The following is a 15,691-nucleotide window of genomic DNA, read 5'->3' on the forward strand; positions in this document are numbered from 1 at the left end:
GCCTCGCAAAGCTGGAGGACGAATATTGTAGGAGACCTTTGAGCACTGAAGAAACTGAAACTTTGCCTTTCTGGGCGAGAGAGAGTTAGAAGGCCCTCAAGATGGAGGTGCCTTTGCTCCAGGTTATTTAAGTTTTAAATTAAAAACTCCCCTCATCATAACAGAGGGAGAACCCCTCCACAGGGTGGTCTGAGAGAAGGGTCTTGAAGTGTGGCTACCAGCCACTGGGAGGCCATCCCCAGGCAGCCAATATTCTCCCTTTCGGATCATAGATCCCAATGACTTTCTTCATCTAGTTTACGGTGGGTTGCTGATAGCCACGGAAATGGAACACAGAATGAATCGCTAGCAGAAGTAGAAGGAATAAATTGGAGATGGGAAAAGAGTCAGGGTGTACGTAATGCTCACTTGCAAGATGCACAAGCTGCCTGATTTGTGAGTACCTGTATACTGCACCACAGCGTTTGTCACACCAGATCACCTCTTCGGCAACTGTAGAAACCAAAATTACATTTTTGTAATTATATGATCACAATCAATCAGTGATAGTACCCTGTGGTTTACTATTCAATTAATGTTCCCTCATTTATAATAAAAAATTGCAGAATTCATTTCTTGATGAAATGCATAAAGCAAGTGCCCCACAGAGCTTCATGAAATATTGTGCTCATGTAATTTGCTTTCCCTTATGAGGCCATTTGTAATTGTCCATGCCTTTGCTGATAGCACATTATGCTTGTAGAAGTAAAACTCATAACAAAAACAGAAAATGCTGGAAAAACTGAGCAGGTCTGACAGCATCTGTGAAGAGAGAAAAACACCACAGAAGACCCTTCTTCAGAGCCTTTTTATGACGGATTGCCCTTTTGGGTGCTTTCCAGTAACTTTGGTAGTTGAAGGATAGGCAGTAAAACATCTTTGTTTGCATCTCTTACATTTTGATAAGGGGCATGCAGAAATGTGAATGAAGCCACTTTGCATCCATGGGTAGCTGAATTAACTTGCCTCATGTTTGCATGCATGGGTGGCATAATCTTGCATCCGTATATGCATGACTCTGGACCAAGTACATGCAGAAGTGGCAGTCTGGCATTTGAACATGCACAAGTGGAGCTCTCAGTCAGGCAAGCCAATCTTGTATTTGAACGTGAAGTAGATTATGTTGTACGCACACAATCCAGTGACTTTTTACCTTTTACCTATTTTCAGTCCAGCAATAGAAACTTATATAGCATCTACTCATTTTAAATTTTGCAAATTTTGTACTCAAAAGGCACTTTGGCTGTAACCAAAAAAAAAAAGACGGAATGTATCAGGTTTCATTGGCTGAGCAGATAGCTGAACTCAGTCCATTGTGAGTAAATGTCCCTGTGCTGGCTGGCTGGCTGCAAATGAGGAATTTGGCATTCAGAATTATGTATTTTTGCTATATTGTTTTGAATGATGAATTTTGAAAAACAATCTGAGTTTAACAAAATTACATAAATATCAAGTAATTCCCATTCTCCCTATCTGCATGGCTCATGCTGAGGTACAGTTCCCAGGCTTCAGTACTTCAACAACCATCCATTCTTCATCATCACGCTAGACATTGAACACTGGTAGATGATATATTAGTATGTAGAATACATTGCAATTGAACCAAAACCTGTCTGCATTCGATATTCTTAAATGGATGCAACCTACCTTATCCTCTTCACAGTTCACAATACTTCCAAGATTTATGTCGTCTGCAAATTTTGAAGTTGTGCCCTGTAAGCCAAGGTATCCATGTTGCTACTGTTCCCTTTATTTCATGAGCTCTGACTTTGCTCACAAGTCTGTTTAGCGGCACTTTACCAAATGCCTCATCAACAACATTACCCTCATCACCCCTCCATGTTACCTCATCAAAAATCTGCAGCAAGTTACATAAACACAATTTTCCTTTAACAAATCTGTGCTGGCTTTCCTTAACCTGCATTAGCCCAAGTGACTCTTAATTTTCTCTCAAATTATTGTTTCTCTCGAAACTTCCCCACAGTCTGGCCTGTAGTTGCTGGGCTTATCTTTACACCCTCTTTTGAAACAAGGGCATAATGTTTGCAATTCTCTAGTCCTCTGGCACCACCTCTGAGTCTAGGAAAAATAGAATAACTGGAAAACTATGACCAATCCCTCTGCAATTTCCACTCTCACTTCCCTCATTATCCTTGGATGCACCTCATCCAGTCCTGGTGCCTTGTCAACTAAATACAAACAACCTATCTGATACCACCTCCTCAATTTGATCTCTTAAAGTGGCCGAACTACCTCATCTTTCACCATCACCTGCGCAAATCTTCCTTGGTTAGAGATAGATGTAAAATATTCTTTTAATATCTCAGCCATGCCCCCTGACTCCATGTGCAAAATCCCCTGTTTTGTCCCTAATCAGACACACTCCTCATTTTACCACCTATTTATTTAACCCTATAGAAAACGTTCGGTTTTCCTTTATATGTTAGCTGCCAGTGTCTTCTCATACTCTTTCCTTGCTTCTCTTATTTGTTTTTACAATTCCCCTCTGAACCTTTTATATTCTGCCTGGTTCTCAATTATACTATCCACCTGACATCTATCATAAGCATACTTTTTCTGCTTCATCTTAATCTCCATCTCTTTTGTCATCCAGGGAGCTCTGGAGTTGTTTGTCCTACCTTTCCCCATCATGGGAATATACCTTGACTAAAGAACTATCTCTTTAAAGGCAGCCCATTGTTCAGTTCAGATTTTGCCTTCAATCTTTGATTCCAATTTATCTGGTCGCATCCATTTTTACCTTATTGATGTTGGTTTTCCCCCAGTTCATTATTATTATTCTAGATTGCTCCTTATCCTTTTCCATAGCCAAGCTAAAGTTTATAATATAACGATCACTGTCCCTAAATGTTCTCCCACTGAACTTGATCCACTTGGCCCACCTCATTCCCAAGAACCAGGTCCAGCAGTGTCTCCTTTCTAGTTGGACGGGAAACAAACTTCTGTAGCACGTTCTCCTAAACACACTCTTGGAACTCTTTTCCCTCTCTTCCCTTTACTACTATTGCAGTCAATGTTCAGATAATTAAAGTCCCCATTATAACTACTCTGCAATTCCTGGACACCTCTGTAATTTCCTTGCAAATTTCTTCATCCACGTCTTTCCCACTAGGCCTTATAGACTACACTGAGCAATATAATTGCACATTTTTTGTTCCTTAGCTCTAGCCAAATAGATTCTGCCCTTCACTCCACTTGGACATCCTTTCTCTTCAACACTGCAATGTTCTCCTTAATACTGTTTCCCTTCCCCCTTTCCTATGTTTCCTGAACACCTTGAATCCAGGAATATGTAATACCCAGGTCTGCCCGCCTTTGAGCAGGCTTCTGTTGTCACCACAGCATCATATTTCCAAATGGACATCTGTACCTACAACTCACCACTCTTATTTACCACACTCTGCACCTTCGTATAGTGACCCTAATTTAGACTTTCCCCCTTATTTTGAACCCATCTAATAGTTTACTATTTCCTACTCTAGTGCTAGCTGTCCCTCCCAGTATTCTGTGCATCTTCGCTTTCCTCTTTAATATTACCTCCTGGTTCCCACACCCCTGCTAAGTTAGTTTAAACTCTTTCCAATAGCACTAGCAAATCGCCCCACTAGGAAATTGGTCCCAGCTCTGTTTAGGCACAGATATCAGGCCTGTGCAAGTCCCATCTCCCCCAGAGTTGGTCCCGATATCCCCAGAATCTAAAGCCTCCCTACCGCCCCATCTTTCCAGCCACACATTCACTTGCTTTGTCCTCCTATTTCTACACTGACTTGCACATGGTATTGAGACTAATCCATCATTCAAGTTCATGCACGCAGCAATCCCGTAGCTTTTGCATGCCTGCTTGTTCATTTCCTACTTAGCTCCCTAAATTCTAATTGCTGGACCACATCCCTCTTTCTACCTGTGCCATTGATACCGATGTGGACCACGACTTCCGGCTGTTCACCCTCCCCTCTCAGGGTGCTTTGCAGCCATTCAGTGACATCCCTGACCCTGACACCAGGGAGGCTACGCACCATCCAAGCTTCAGGTCAGCGGCTGGAGAAAAGCCTGTCTGTTTCCCTAACTATCGAATCCCCTATTGATCTTCCAGCTTTCTTAATGCTCCTCTGTACAGCTGAACCAACTGTGGCTCTGGCTGCACTCCCAAGATTAACCCTCACTTTCATCAGTATTAGGGCTGAATACTGGTTGGAAAGTGAGATAAACACAGGGGACTCGTGCACTACCTGCCTGTCTCTTCTTGACTGCCTGGTGGCTACCGATTTCTCCCCTCTCCCCTCACACTCTTAAGCTGCAGGGTGACCACATCTAAAACTGTGCTCTCCACAAAGCTCTTTATCTCACGGAGGAGTCGCTCTGGCGCTGAAGCCTGGAGCTCAAGCTGTCGCAGCTGACAACACTTCCTGTGCATGTGGTAATCCGGGACGTGAGAAATGTCCTGGAGTTCCCATAAAGAACAAGACGTGCACTCGAGAGGTTGGAACTGCCCTGCTATTCCTCTATCTATTCAAAAATAAACCTTGCTACTACTAATAAACCTTACTAAAAAAAAGGAGAGAAAATGAGGTGAAATAAGGCATGAAATATCACTAAGTCTGACACTTGAGTACAAGAGTAAGGAGGTCATTTTGAACTTGTATAAGACACTAGCTAGGCCTCATCTGGAATATTGCGTCCAGCTCTGAGTGCCATACTTGAGGAAGGATGTGAAGGCATTGGAGAAAGTACAGAGGAGATTCACTGGAATTATTCCAGAGATAAACAACTGGAGCTTTGAGGGTAGATTGGAGAGGTTGGGTCTGTTTTCCTTGGAGAAAAGAAGGCCGAGAGGAGACTCGATAGAGGTATTCAAGATCCTGAGGGGTATGGACAGGATAAATAGTGAGAAACTGTTCCCACAGAAGAGTATATCAAGAACTAGAGGGCACAGATTCAAAATAATGGGCAAAAGGAGAAGACGTGACCTGAGGAAAATTTTTTCAGCCAGAGGGTGGTCAGAGTCTGGAATGAACTTCCCAAAAGGGTGGTGGAGGCAGGTTTGATCAAGGTAGTGGATTGCTATCTGAAAATAAATAATGTGCAAGGCTACGAGGATAAGGCAGGGGAGCGGGACTAGGTAAAATGCTCTTTCGGAGAGCCAGTGCAGGCCTGATGGGCCGAATGGCCTCCTGCACTATAAAGATTCTGTGATTCTGTGACTTTTCAGCTTGTCTGCTGCTCCCCAGACTTCAGACAGGCTTCACTTTTTAAAGGCAGCACACTTAATTTCCAAGCATCCCCCCACCCAGACACAGTACTCCTGTTTTTACACACAGTGTACGCTTCAGAAAAACCAATGGATATGTAAATGACCCACTGGATTCAGGAAGATTGATCACTGCAGAGCATTGTGGTGGTGGAACACCAGACTCATTGGCGCAAAATCTGTGCAACTCATCCTTGTGGAACATCGGGGCCAAACGCTCTTTTTTAAGAAATGTTTATTTTTGCCCATTGGAATGGGATCAATGTCCAGACTTCCTTCATGAGCAAATTTACAAATGCAGATGCCAACCTATAGTTACAAGAGAAAAGAGGTGTTAGCTGCATAATTTTCAACCATTTGGCTAGCTTTTCATTTTCTTGGCAATGCGTAGAAACTGATTGATGAATATTGCCAGCTCTGGGTGCAGAGTAATTACAGTGCTCTCTTCAGGCTGGCTGCAGTGTTTTACCAGCTCTGTTGTTGTAATTGCTGCTTGCATGAACTTGGATGATGGATCTGCTTGTTTAAGCCTGGCTTTTTTGGATTAGCGATAATGCAGGTTCCACTTTTACAATTCATTCCTGTTTTCCTCTTTTATACTATTTCCAATTGGTGCGTTTTCTTAAAAATAGAGGGGTCTTTTTGGAATTGCCAATATAATCTCTATGGGCATTTTGGCTGAAGGTACGTATCAAAAATTTGAATAAATTATCTGAAAAATATTACTACATCTAGTGGAAATTCAGCGAAGGTGACGCATTACACACTGAGTGTTATTATAGTCTCCTCTCTCAGCTCTGTTAGTAATTTCACTTCTTTTTCCCCTTCTCCTTTCCCCCCTCCCATTCCCCCCCACCCCGCTACCAACAACTTGTGAACTTGTGTCCTCCATACAAACAAACCATGGAAATCCTAGTTTAAGCTCAAACAGTCTGAGGTAGCGAAGAGAGATCATTATTACGCAGCGATTTCTGCAAGAAAGTATTTAATCGGTGAGCTTTGACTGTGATGTCTCCACTGACTGGGTAGCCTGTTGATCCTTTCATTCTGGACACACAAAAAGAATGGACACTTGGGTGAGGAATGGGGCTGATCTATACCCCAGGGGGAACGTGCTCCGAAGGAAGTTTGGTGCGGGGGTGGGGGGGGAGGGGTGAAGATGAAAAGGAGTAAGGTGGTTTATCCTGCAATCTAAAGCAACCACATGCCAAACATCCACACCCCTAAGTTTGTAGCATACTGCAGGATATGAGTTGACCACAGAAATCTGCGTGAAATTTTGAAAAAGTAATATTTCAAGCCATGTAACAAAAATAAATCAATTGCCTCAGCTGGTGTGAGCCTCTTTTCATGATGTTGCAACATATAGGAGACAGCCCCTGCACAGAACAGGATTAAACAAGCTTTTGCCAATTGTGGACACAAAAGGCTTTCTTACCACACAAAACCGACCAGTGAGCAACAAACCTAATGTTTTAGGCAAAAGTGTGCGGAATAGATTAGAAATTGTAGCAGAGGAATTTCAGGGCTGTAATTTAATCTTGAGTTCAGATAGCACGTTTGCACTTGCAGATTATCATGTGTATGATTCCCTTGATTCGATTAGTGCCTTGTCACCTGTTTCCTGTGATCTATTATTCAATATGCTGTTGATGAGATAACAAGATGATTGAAGGAAAGTTACATTAGCTTTCCATTAACCATGTAGGAATGATAACAGTTGTGTAATGTTCTATTTATTGATGGCTCATTCTTCCATGCAATCCCACTCTAGCTTCGCATTTTTTTTCCAAATACTTTATCCATGTTTGTCCCTTTGAGAGCCATTGCACAGAACAGTGATGCTGGTAGTTCAATCACTCAGCACTATCTGAAGTGCCCATGTTCTTTTCAAATCATTGCCATTTGCTGCTGTGTGTCACCATCATTCTGTCTGTCTTATAATTCTTTTTGCTTATTCATTGTCTCTGTCTCTTTGCATCATTTTCCCCTCTGCCACATTCCACAAACAGAGACGAGGAATACGAAGAGGAAGAAGCTGAAGAAGAGCAGCCAGTTACTGAATCTAATACTGAGGATGAGGGGGAGGATGACCCCTCTTGTCAGGGTCAGGAAAGGTATTGGGACTAAATTTGATGATCCCTACCAGATTTAACACTTGGAATGTTATGCGTGTTTAATATTCGATAATTGTAACCATCTGGTGGATAGATGGATTCACTTCACAACTACTTACATCAAATGCTTTTTGGATAAAATTTCCTACCACAAAAGACTTCGATAGTAATATAAAGTATTTCGATCTTGTGAGGCCTTCTCATAGTGAAGGAACTTAATCTCTGGCTCAAGTAATCTAATATTGACAATTTGTTTCAAAGTACAAATAAAACAAGGTTAACTATGAAGTAATGCAGATTGTAGTTTATAAATGCAAGATGCATTTAGATCTTCAAAAGATTGTTTTAATGTTTTGAATTACATGTTTAATTCAATTTTCAAATATTCTTTTATGTTGGTCCTACTCCAATCTTTCTACCCTCCCTGCCTCTTCGTCCCTTTCTCCTGCCAGTGAGTTGAAGCCAGATGCAACAATCGAAAATGCAGAAAATAGTCCCCAGAGTTCAAAATATGTAGTGAGCTTTATCCCTGTGCCTGAAGGGGAAGGATCTACCAGCCAGTTCCAGATTCCTCATATAAATGACCCATCATCTAGCTCTCCTCAGTCACCCAGTTCTCTCAGTGATTACCAGCATCATTTGCAACCATCATCGTTGTCATCATCACCATCGTCATCTATTGCCACTCATCAGTCACCAGTGGTCTCGTGTAACCATTCTCAAGATTCATCAGCAAACGTTACCCCAGCTTTGTCTCCTACTGTTGAGAAGTTGCCATATCTTCTCCATACACCTTTCCATCTGTTCTCTTACGATCTGAGTGAAACTCCGAAAAGAGTCAAAGATAAAGAAGCTGAAATGAGGGAAAGCAGGTAGATCAGTGTTGCTATGTGTGCGTCTGTGTTCTGATTTGTTAACTTTTTTTAAAGTGTGGCTTTAAATTGTGCTGGTTTTCAGTCAATTCCCTAAGCATTTTGCAGGTTTGTTAACTCTGTCCTCCTACCACAAACATGGTCAGAATTTGTGTTTCCCAGAGGCTTTCCATTTTTTACTGCATTACCCCCTCCCCGCTTTACTTCATAAATGACCACTGTGTGCACACCTTTCAAAGATAGGACCATTTTCTGGGATTGTTGGAAGGAGATTCTCATCAAAGTGCTATGGTGAAGGAATGTGTGAATTGGAGAGTGTCAAAGGTTCCTACTTAGACAAACTTTTCCCCCCCTTAAAGGTGCGATCTCATTAATTCCTATCGCTCTGTGTGTGGGATAATTGAATTCGGAAACTTCATCGAGGGTGTGGGCGTGTGCTCACAATAATGAGTAGCATTCACGAAGAAAAATCTGTCAAATAAGAAGTCAGCAAGTGTTAATGACATCAGATGGATCACAAATTGTATGATTGTCCCTCTGCATTGAGGTAAACAGGGAAATAGAAAGTTACATGAATGTTATTTACCCACTGGCCAATTCTGAAGGAGATCTGTTATGGTGTTTGAGTTGAAGTAAGAACATCTCAGGACCTTCGCTGCCCCTTAGAATGTTTCAATCCCCTTTGTCTCCTGTTATGCTTTTAGGTCTTTTTCCCAGCTTATTTAATTATATTTCGTGTGTGTGTGTGTGTGATTGGCTGAGGGTGGGGGTTAAATTGGGAAAAGCTCTGAGCATCTTGGGAAGCTGGCTCCACCACTGCCCCCTGGGTTGAGAATTGGACCTACCTGGCCTTGTAACCTATTGTGGACTGGAAGTCAAGCCTGTCAATCAGACTGACTTCTGGACATCAATCCAGTCAGGGTCAATGATGCATGCTGAAACTTCACAGCAGTTGGGGGTACCCCAGGTTTCCTGATCATAACTCCGCTGCCATTACCCCCATTTAAGCATTCCGCCCCAGTAAATATCTATACCTGTGTGTGCACAAATCCATTTCAAACCCTTGATGAGCAATATATGATGAGTTTTCAATTGCAATGCGAGTTTATTACATAAACAACCTATATGTGAATAGGTAACAATATAGCAGATATCAATAAAAACAGACCAAATTGAAAATACTCAGCAGGTCAGGCAGCATCTGCGGGGAGAGACATAGAGAGACACGGAGGTGTTCTAGGTTGCTATCATCAAAATGGAGGGAGGGGGTCAAAAAGGGGTATGGGGGAGGTGGTCAGTGATTAGATGTAGGAATGGTGGGTCCAGAAGCTGGTTTGCTTGGGGAGGTTGGGGATAAGCACCACTGCTCCTCCTCGTCCCCAAATGTTCCCTGTAAATACACTTACCTTACGGATCCGGTCCTGCTTGCTTCCCTTCATCTGCTGGTTTTCCGGAGTTCTGAGAACTCCAGGCTGCAAGTGTTTTAAGTCAAATGGCTGTTCAATTTGATGTCAGCAGCCTCACTAAAATATGTAAATGATATGTAAATGTTGTTAATTCTGTTTCTCTATCATCCATCAGAAAAGTTGGGCCCAATTTTAACTCTCTGCAAGTGGATGGGTTTTGAACTGGTTAAAATCAGGCCCATTGACTTTGTTTTTCTCTCCCGGGAGGGGCTGCTTGACCTGCCGAATGTTTTCCAGAGTTTCTCTGTTTTTATTTCCGATCTCCAGCATCTTCAGTATTTCACTTTCGTTTTAGCATGTAGAATTTTTACGACAAATACTTATGACGTCTCCTCAAAGGGTAAATAATATTAAGTTTCAAATCTGAATTATATCTGCATAAACATCTCACTGTGCCCTTATGAATTGGGGGAGCTAGGTAAAACCTGCCTGTCTCTATTCAATATTACATTTAACTGTACTTTAGGCTATTGATGCCTCATTCCTTTTCCTCTATGTTTCCAAGGCTTATTACTAATTTGGAACAGCCACCCTCAATCAAAAATCACAGATTATCATGTTCATAACTGAACCAATCACTCAGCCTGAAAATATTTGAAAATTCTGCGTTCAACTTTTCACTCACGGCTATTAACCAGACAACATGTGGCTTTGCAGTTTTTGTAATAAAATGGGTGGAACTGTATAGTATTTGTAGCAGAGGTAAGGTTTTATTTGAGGGGGCAAACTGAATAGAACCGGGCCCTCCATATTTGTCACACCACCCAGTCCAAGCAGAACTGTCCCTGTGGTACTTGAAACCTGCAGAAATATTTGTTTCTAAGTACACATAAGTCAAAAGTAGATATTTAAGGGGCCTTTTACTGAACCTTTTGCAGATTCACACTAACACTGTGTAGTCATGTTGCACTTGTGCATAGAGCCAGCAATTTAATGTACCCCTGTGTTAAAAGTAAAATGGTGGTTAAATTTGAGGGCAGCGGCCACGGTAAAATATGTAATGCCCTTGTGTACACAGCCTGGGCCTTAACAAACTTGTATGTGTACAGAGATTTTTGCTTCATGTTTTGAATGTAAATTCAAGTTAGACATTTTGAAAGAAACCTGCTCAGCCAGGTAGAGTTAAAACTGCACCATCCAAATGACATTTGACAGGATCAAATCGGGTCCAATACTGGTTTTAAACACCTGTGTAACTGCAGCTTTTTTTTTTAACCAATATAGGTCCCTAAGAAATTTAAGACTATCGCATCATATGGGAAACAAGTGGATAAGCTGCAATGTTGCTGAGCCAGTTGTGTTAAAGCAACATTGTTAACCTTCATCCAGTCTTTAGCAAGACTGTTACGTGTCACATCAATGCAGAACATTGTGTTTGTTCAGAAAGTTTATCATCGCCAGTCTAAATGGTTGATGTTCCAGCCAACAAAGTGAACAATCTTAACAATAATATTACCAATATAAATGAGAACCAGCCCCAAAGCATTCTAAAGGTTTCATTTGTGAGGTCTGATGACATCTTGATTCAGACAGTATTAAATTATAAATGTTAAAAATATTCTCAACTCTTTTACTATAATGCTCAGTGTAAACTGACGTGCTGAACTTCATAAACATATGTTGACAGCCTATCTAGGGCATTGTCTCTTTTATGCTATTGGTGGAGTGCAAAGTAAAATGTTCAGTTTCTATGGGCGGGACTTTCCACCCCTGCCTGCCGCCAGGATTGCCCAGTCCTGCCCAAAGTCAATGGACTTTTGGCTGGGCTGCAGAATCTCCCACGACGGGTCCCTCCACAATGGGGCCAGAAAATCTTGGCCTTAGTCTTGATATTTGATTGGCCAGCTAATCATATGGCTTTTCCTCTCAACATGACTATGGCGATATGTGACTTGTAATGTATTTGCCTTAGTTGCTTTACTTTCATGTACTTTCTGCCTTGACACTTTTGTAAATGGGAAGGATGGAGTCATCTTTTGTAACAATGGCTGCACAGTGAGTCTCAAAAGTAACATATGGTAAAGCAAAACTCAAATGTAGAAAATCTCATGGATGGCAAAAAGACCCTATGCCCACCTTGATCATCTTCCTACTTTTCCAGCAGTTGTCTTATAATGTATTTCTTCAGATACTTCTCAAAATTGGCATCGAAGTTACATATGTTACTTGCCTCAACAACTTCGTAAACTCTTCCAAAGCTGACCACTTTTTAAAAATTCTTTCATGGGATGTGGGTATTGCTGGAAAGGCCAATATTCATTGCCCACCTATAATTTCCCTAAAGAAGGTGGTGATGAGCCACCTTTTGAACTGCTGCAGCCCCTATGGTGTAGGTATACTCACAGCGCTGTTACCAAGGGAGTTCCAGGATGTTAACCCAATGACAGTGATATAGTTCCAAGTAATGATGGTGATCTTGCAGGTGTTGTTGTTACCATGCATCTGCTATCTCTGTTCTTCTAGGTGGTAGAGGTTTCGGGTTTGTAAGGTCCTTATGACCTTGGCGAATTGCTGCAGTGCACCTTGTTGATGGTGTGCACTGCTGCCATGGTGTGCTGGTGGTGGAGGAAGTGAATGTTTGTGATGGATGGGATGCCAATCAATCTGGCTGTGTTGTCCTTTCTTAGCGAAGTGAAACAACCTAATATCCTGCCCGAATCTAAACTCCTCTGGTTTATCTAACCTCCTCTAGTCTCTTGCATCTTATATATGCCCCTTGTTCTACTATCCTACACCAAATCAAATATGCCAACTGCTCCCCTATATCTCTTGAGCCTTATTAATTTGAATTCCTAGATCAATATTCAAATTAAGATCATGCTTATTATAGTTCTAAGGAGGCCCAAAGTAGTGGGAAGCAAATTACTTCACAACTATCCTATCACATTCCTCAGCTTTAACTATTTTTTACTGTAGAAATTTCTCTCATCTTTATTCACTTCTAGCTTCTCTGTGTTTCTGTTTACAGTCAGTTGGAATCTTCCTACATGAACAAATATACTGAGTCCTTTGAACCTTTTACATCCAGGTCTTCTGATAGGTGGGTCATCAAACTCTCTCTTTCTTCCATTGATATTTGAAGCATGCTGCTATCTGTTGGAAACTTAATAGTCCACAGTGAATTGCTCTGAATTTATAGATTGGCATTCATGAGTTGAGCTCCTAGGTTTATATGTGTGGATACAATTGTCCGTGATCAATGTGCAGTACTCCCATTTCAAATGAAGTTGATCTTAGTAATATACTTTAGAAAACTGTAGGCCATTAATGGAAACAATTTTCAATGGATGACCATTTGCTATGAGCACTAAGTTTTCTTTCATGTTATGTTAAAGCAGGCTTCAATATAGCCATGTTAGCTACTTGGTGTCCACCTTAAAATAATAGCAGTTAGAATTTCATGCACCCTAAAAGCTTCCATCAAAAGATGCCTACTAGAAAATATCCCCCGGGAGTGAGAGAAAACAAAACAAATAGTTCACCATGATTTCTTGACAACATGGCCATACAGGGTTTTAGAATTTAGCACTAGTCATGTTCTGAAACTGGGGTGGGTTGGTTTCTTGCTGGGTTTCGACTCTGAAGTTTTTTTCAGCAGGCTGAATTTGCCAGGTTCATTTTTATCAAGTTAGAGCAGACTTCTCCAAGCTGGACTTGATACATTTTTGCTGCGACAGCTTTGCATGGGGTTTGCATCATGCAGCGTAGTGTAAATGCCTCCTGGTAGAGTTATAAATGATGATAAAGAGTCTTTTATATTTTGTTTGGATGCAAGTAGCAGTGGGCGTTAGAGCTTTCTGTGCTTGGGAGGAAATAAAGGTCCCATTGTCGTGGTGACTAGCAAGTGTTATGAGTTGGCATTTTCTCATCTATGTGAATGATTGGACCTGTACATGTAGGAATAGGAGAAGGCCATTCAACCCTCCAAGCCTCACCTGCTATTCAATTTGATTATGGCTGATCTGCAACTTAACTCATTGGCCAGAAATTTCCCCCTGTTGGGGGGGTTGTGTGGGGGTGGGCGCGAATCCCATCGGCACCCCCGATCGTGTCTGTGCTGCCATTTTACGTGGGCGGGCCAATTAAGGCCCGCCCGTCGTGACGCGCGCCCCAAAAGAGCTCAGAGATCCCCCTGAGGAACGGAGATACCTCGGAGATTTGTTTCAGTGTCAAACTTTTAAATAAAGGACTTTTAAACTTTTGAAACATGTCCCCTCATCTGACAGTGTCATGAACGTTGGACGGGCAGCTCGTTTAATTGTTTTAATTAGTTTTTAACAGTCCTTAATAGGCCTTCGACAGTTCGGCGGGCGCGCAGCCAAGTCGGCTGCGCACCTGCCGAGCTGAAAATCTAAATGATGCGCGGTGACGTCGGAACGCCCGCCCGACGTCATCCCGCGCCATTTTACGCATCGGCGAGCGGGCCCCACCCCCTGCTCACCGACAGGAAAATGCTGCCCACTGACTCGCCTTGGTTTCATTAATCTCAGTTTTGAAGTTTTCAGTTGCCCCCAATCTTGGCATCTTTTTTGGAGAGCAAATACCAGATTTCCACTTCACTATGTGTAGGGAAGTCCTTCCTAATGCCACCTCTGAATTTCCTAGCTCTGATTTTAAGGTTATGCCCCATTGTTCTGGACTCGTGTCAGCAGAGGAAATATTTTCTGTCTCTAACCCCATAAGCTCTTTGGTCATCTTGATCTCCTCCATTAGATCGTCCCTTACTCTTCTAATTCCAGGGGAATTCAAGCCTAGTGTGTACAACCTATCCTCATAATGTAACACTGTTAGCCCCTAATCATTATAGTGCATCTTCACTGCATCCCTTGCAAAACCAATATGGTAATGTTATTAAATTCACAGACTATATCATGGAGGGTTCATGTCCTTGTTCTTGTTTTCTACTAACTGACACCTCCAGTTCCACCATCGTAAGAGTTATGAAGGCTAGCCTCACACCCACCCCCCACCCCCACACTGCCAGCAAAATTAAGTTTCTGTCTCCATTTCCAAAATATTAACTCCAAATATAGACCGCATTCAGTAGAAAAATATACTTTTATCTCGAATGTAAATGAGTAATTGGTATGTGGATGACAGTGCTTTTGTGAAATTACTTGTCACTGGGTGCGGGGAGGGAAATCTCAAACCGACTTTTGTAAGGGTGTTTGTATATTGCAATTCTTACCACAGAGTTTTGAGAGACATGATAGAGTCTTGGCGTACCAAGTCTGTTTACAAGCAAAACTTACCAAGATTTGAACGATGCTAGAGAATTAACTGCACAAAGTTTCTCATCCAGTGGCCAGTGATTGCCTTTTGATGACTTTAAGCACTTTACGTTTTGCAGTGCTAATTTCAGGAGAGCTGTGCTTTGCCATCTTCCTGCTTGCCACCATTTACTTTTCTATCCATTGCTACTTCCCAGTCCTGAGTAGAGGCAGAACTAGAGAATTCAGCAGCAGCTGATGCAATGCATAACAAAGTGGTTTCTGCTGCTGCTGCAGCATCAAACTACCTTCAGGAAGGGGGCAGTTATATTCCTCATACTGCTGACAGCAAGAGGACCATGATCAGGTGGTTGGTTGCAGCTTTTAAATATTAAAATGCAGTGTTTTGCCGTTGCATTTTATAGCCCCCTTCAGTGCATTCCTCCCTAGATGTCACTGTAAGGTCATTTTGTAGGACCTGTTTTACTACCTTTAATGATCTTGGTCAGTACAATGTTACAGGTGTTCTATTGAATGGGTATCATATTAACACACTGCGTGGGTGCGAGTGTGCATGTACATGTATTGGAGGGGATGCAGTAGCCTAGAATGTGGACACACATTGATCCCTGGAGTTGTACTCCAAGAATCAGTGCCTTGGAAAGGGAAGAAATTTTACAAGAGAAAGCGGAAAATTCCTCATTCAGGGATTAACCAA

General features: G+C 42.0%; 1 protein-coding gene across 8 annotated transcripts in view; it reads left to right on the forward strand.

Moving 5' to 3' along the window:
- fhod3b (formin homology 2 domain containing 3b) overlaps window positions 1-15,691 on the forward strand; it is a 597,288-nt gene that overhangs the window by 452,130 nt on the left and 129,467 nt on the right. For 5 of the 8 annotated variants that reach the window (XM_078539467.1, XM_078539468.1, XM_078539469.1 and 2 more), the window contains 3 exons: window positions 7,321-7,425; window positions 7,878-8,297; window positions 12,732-12,803. The exons of the other annotated variants lie outside the window; for them this stretch is intronic. In XM_078539467.1, the coding sequence (XP_078395593.1) occupies window positions 7,321-7,425; window positions 7,878-8,297; window positions 12,732-12,803 (597 nt within the window). The remainder of the gene's footprint in view (window positions 1-7,320; window positions 7,426-7,877; window positions 8,298-12,731; window positions 12,804-15,691) is intronic. 8 annotated transcript variants of the gene reach the window in all.

The sequence above is a fragment of the Cetorhinus maximus genome, chromosome 3 (assembly GCF_964194155.1).
Source record: "Cetorhinus maximus chromosome 3, sCetMax3.hap1.1, whole genome shotgun sequence".
Classification (NCBI taxonomy): Eukaryota; Metazoa; Chordata; class Chondrichthyes; order Lamniformes; family Cetorhinidae; genus Cetorhinus; species Cetorhinus maximus.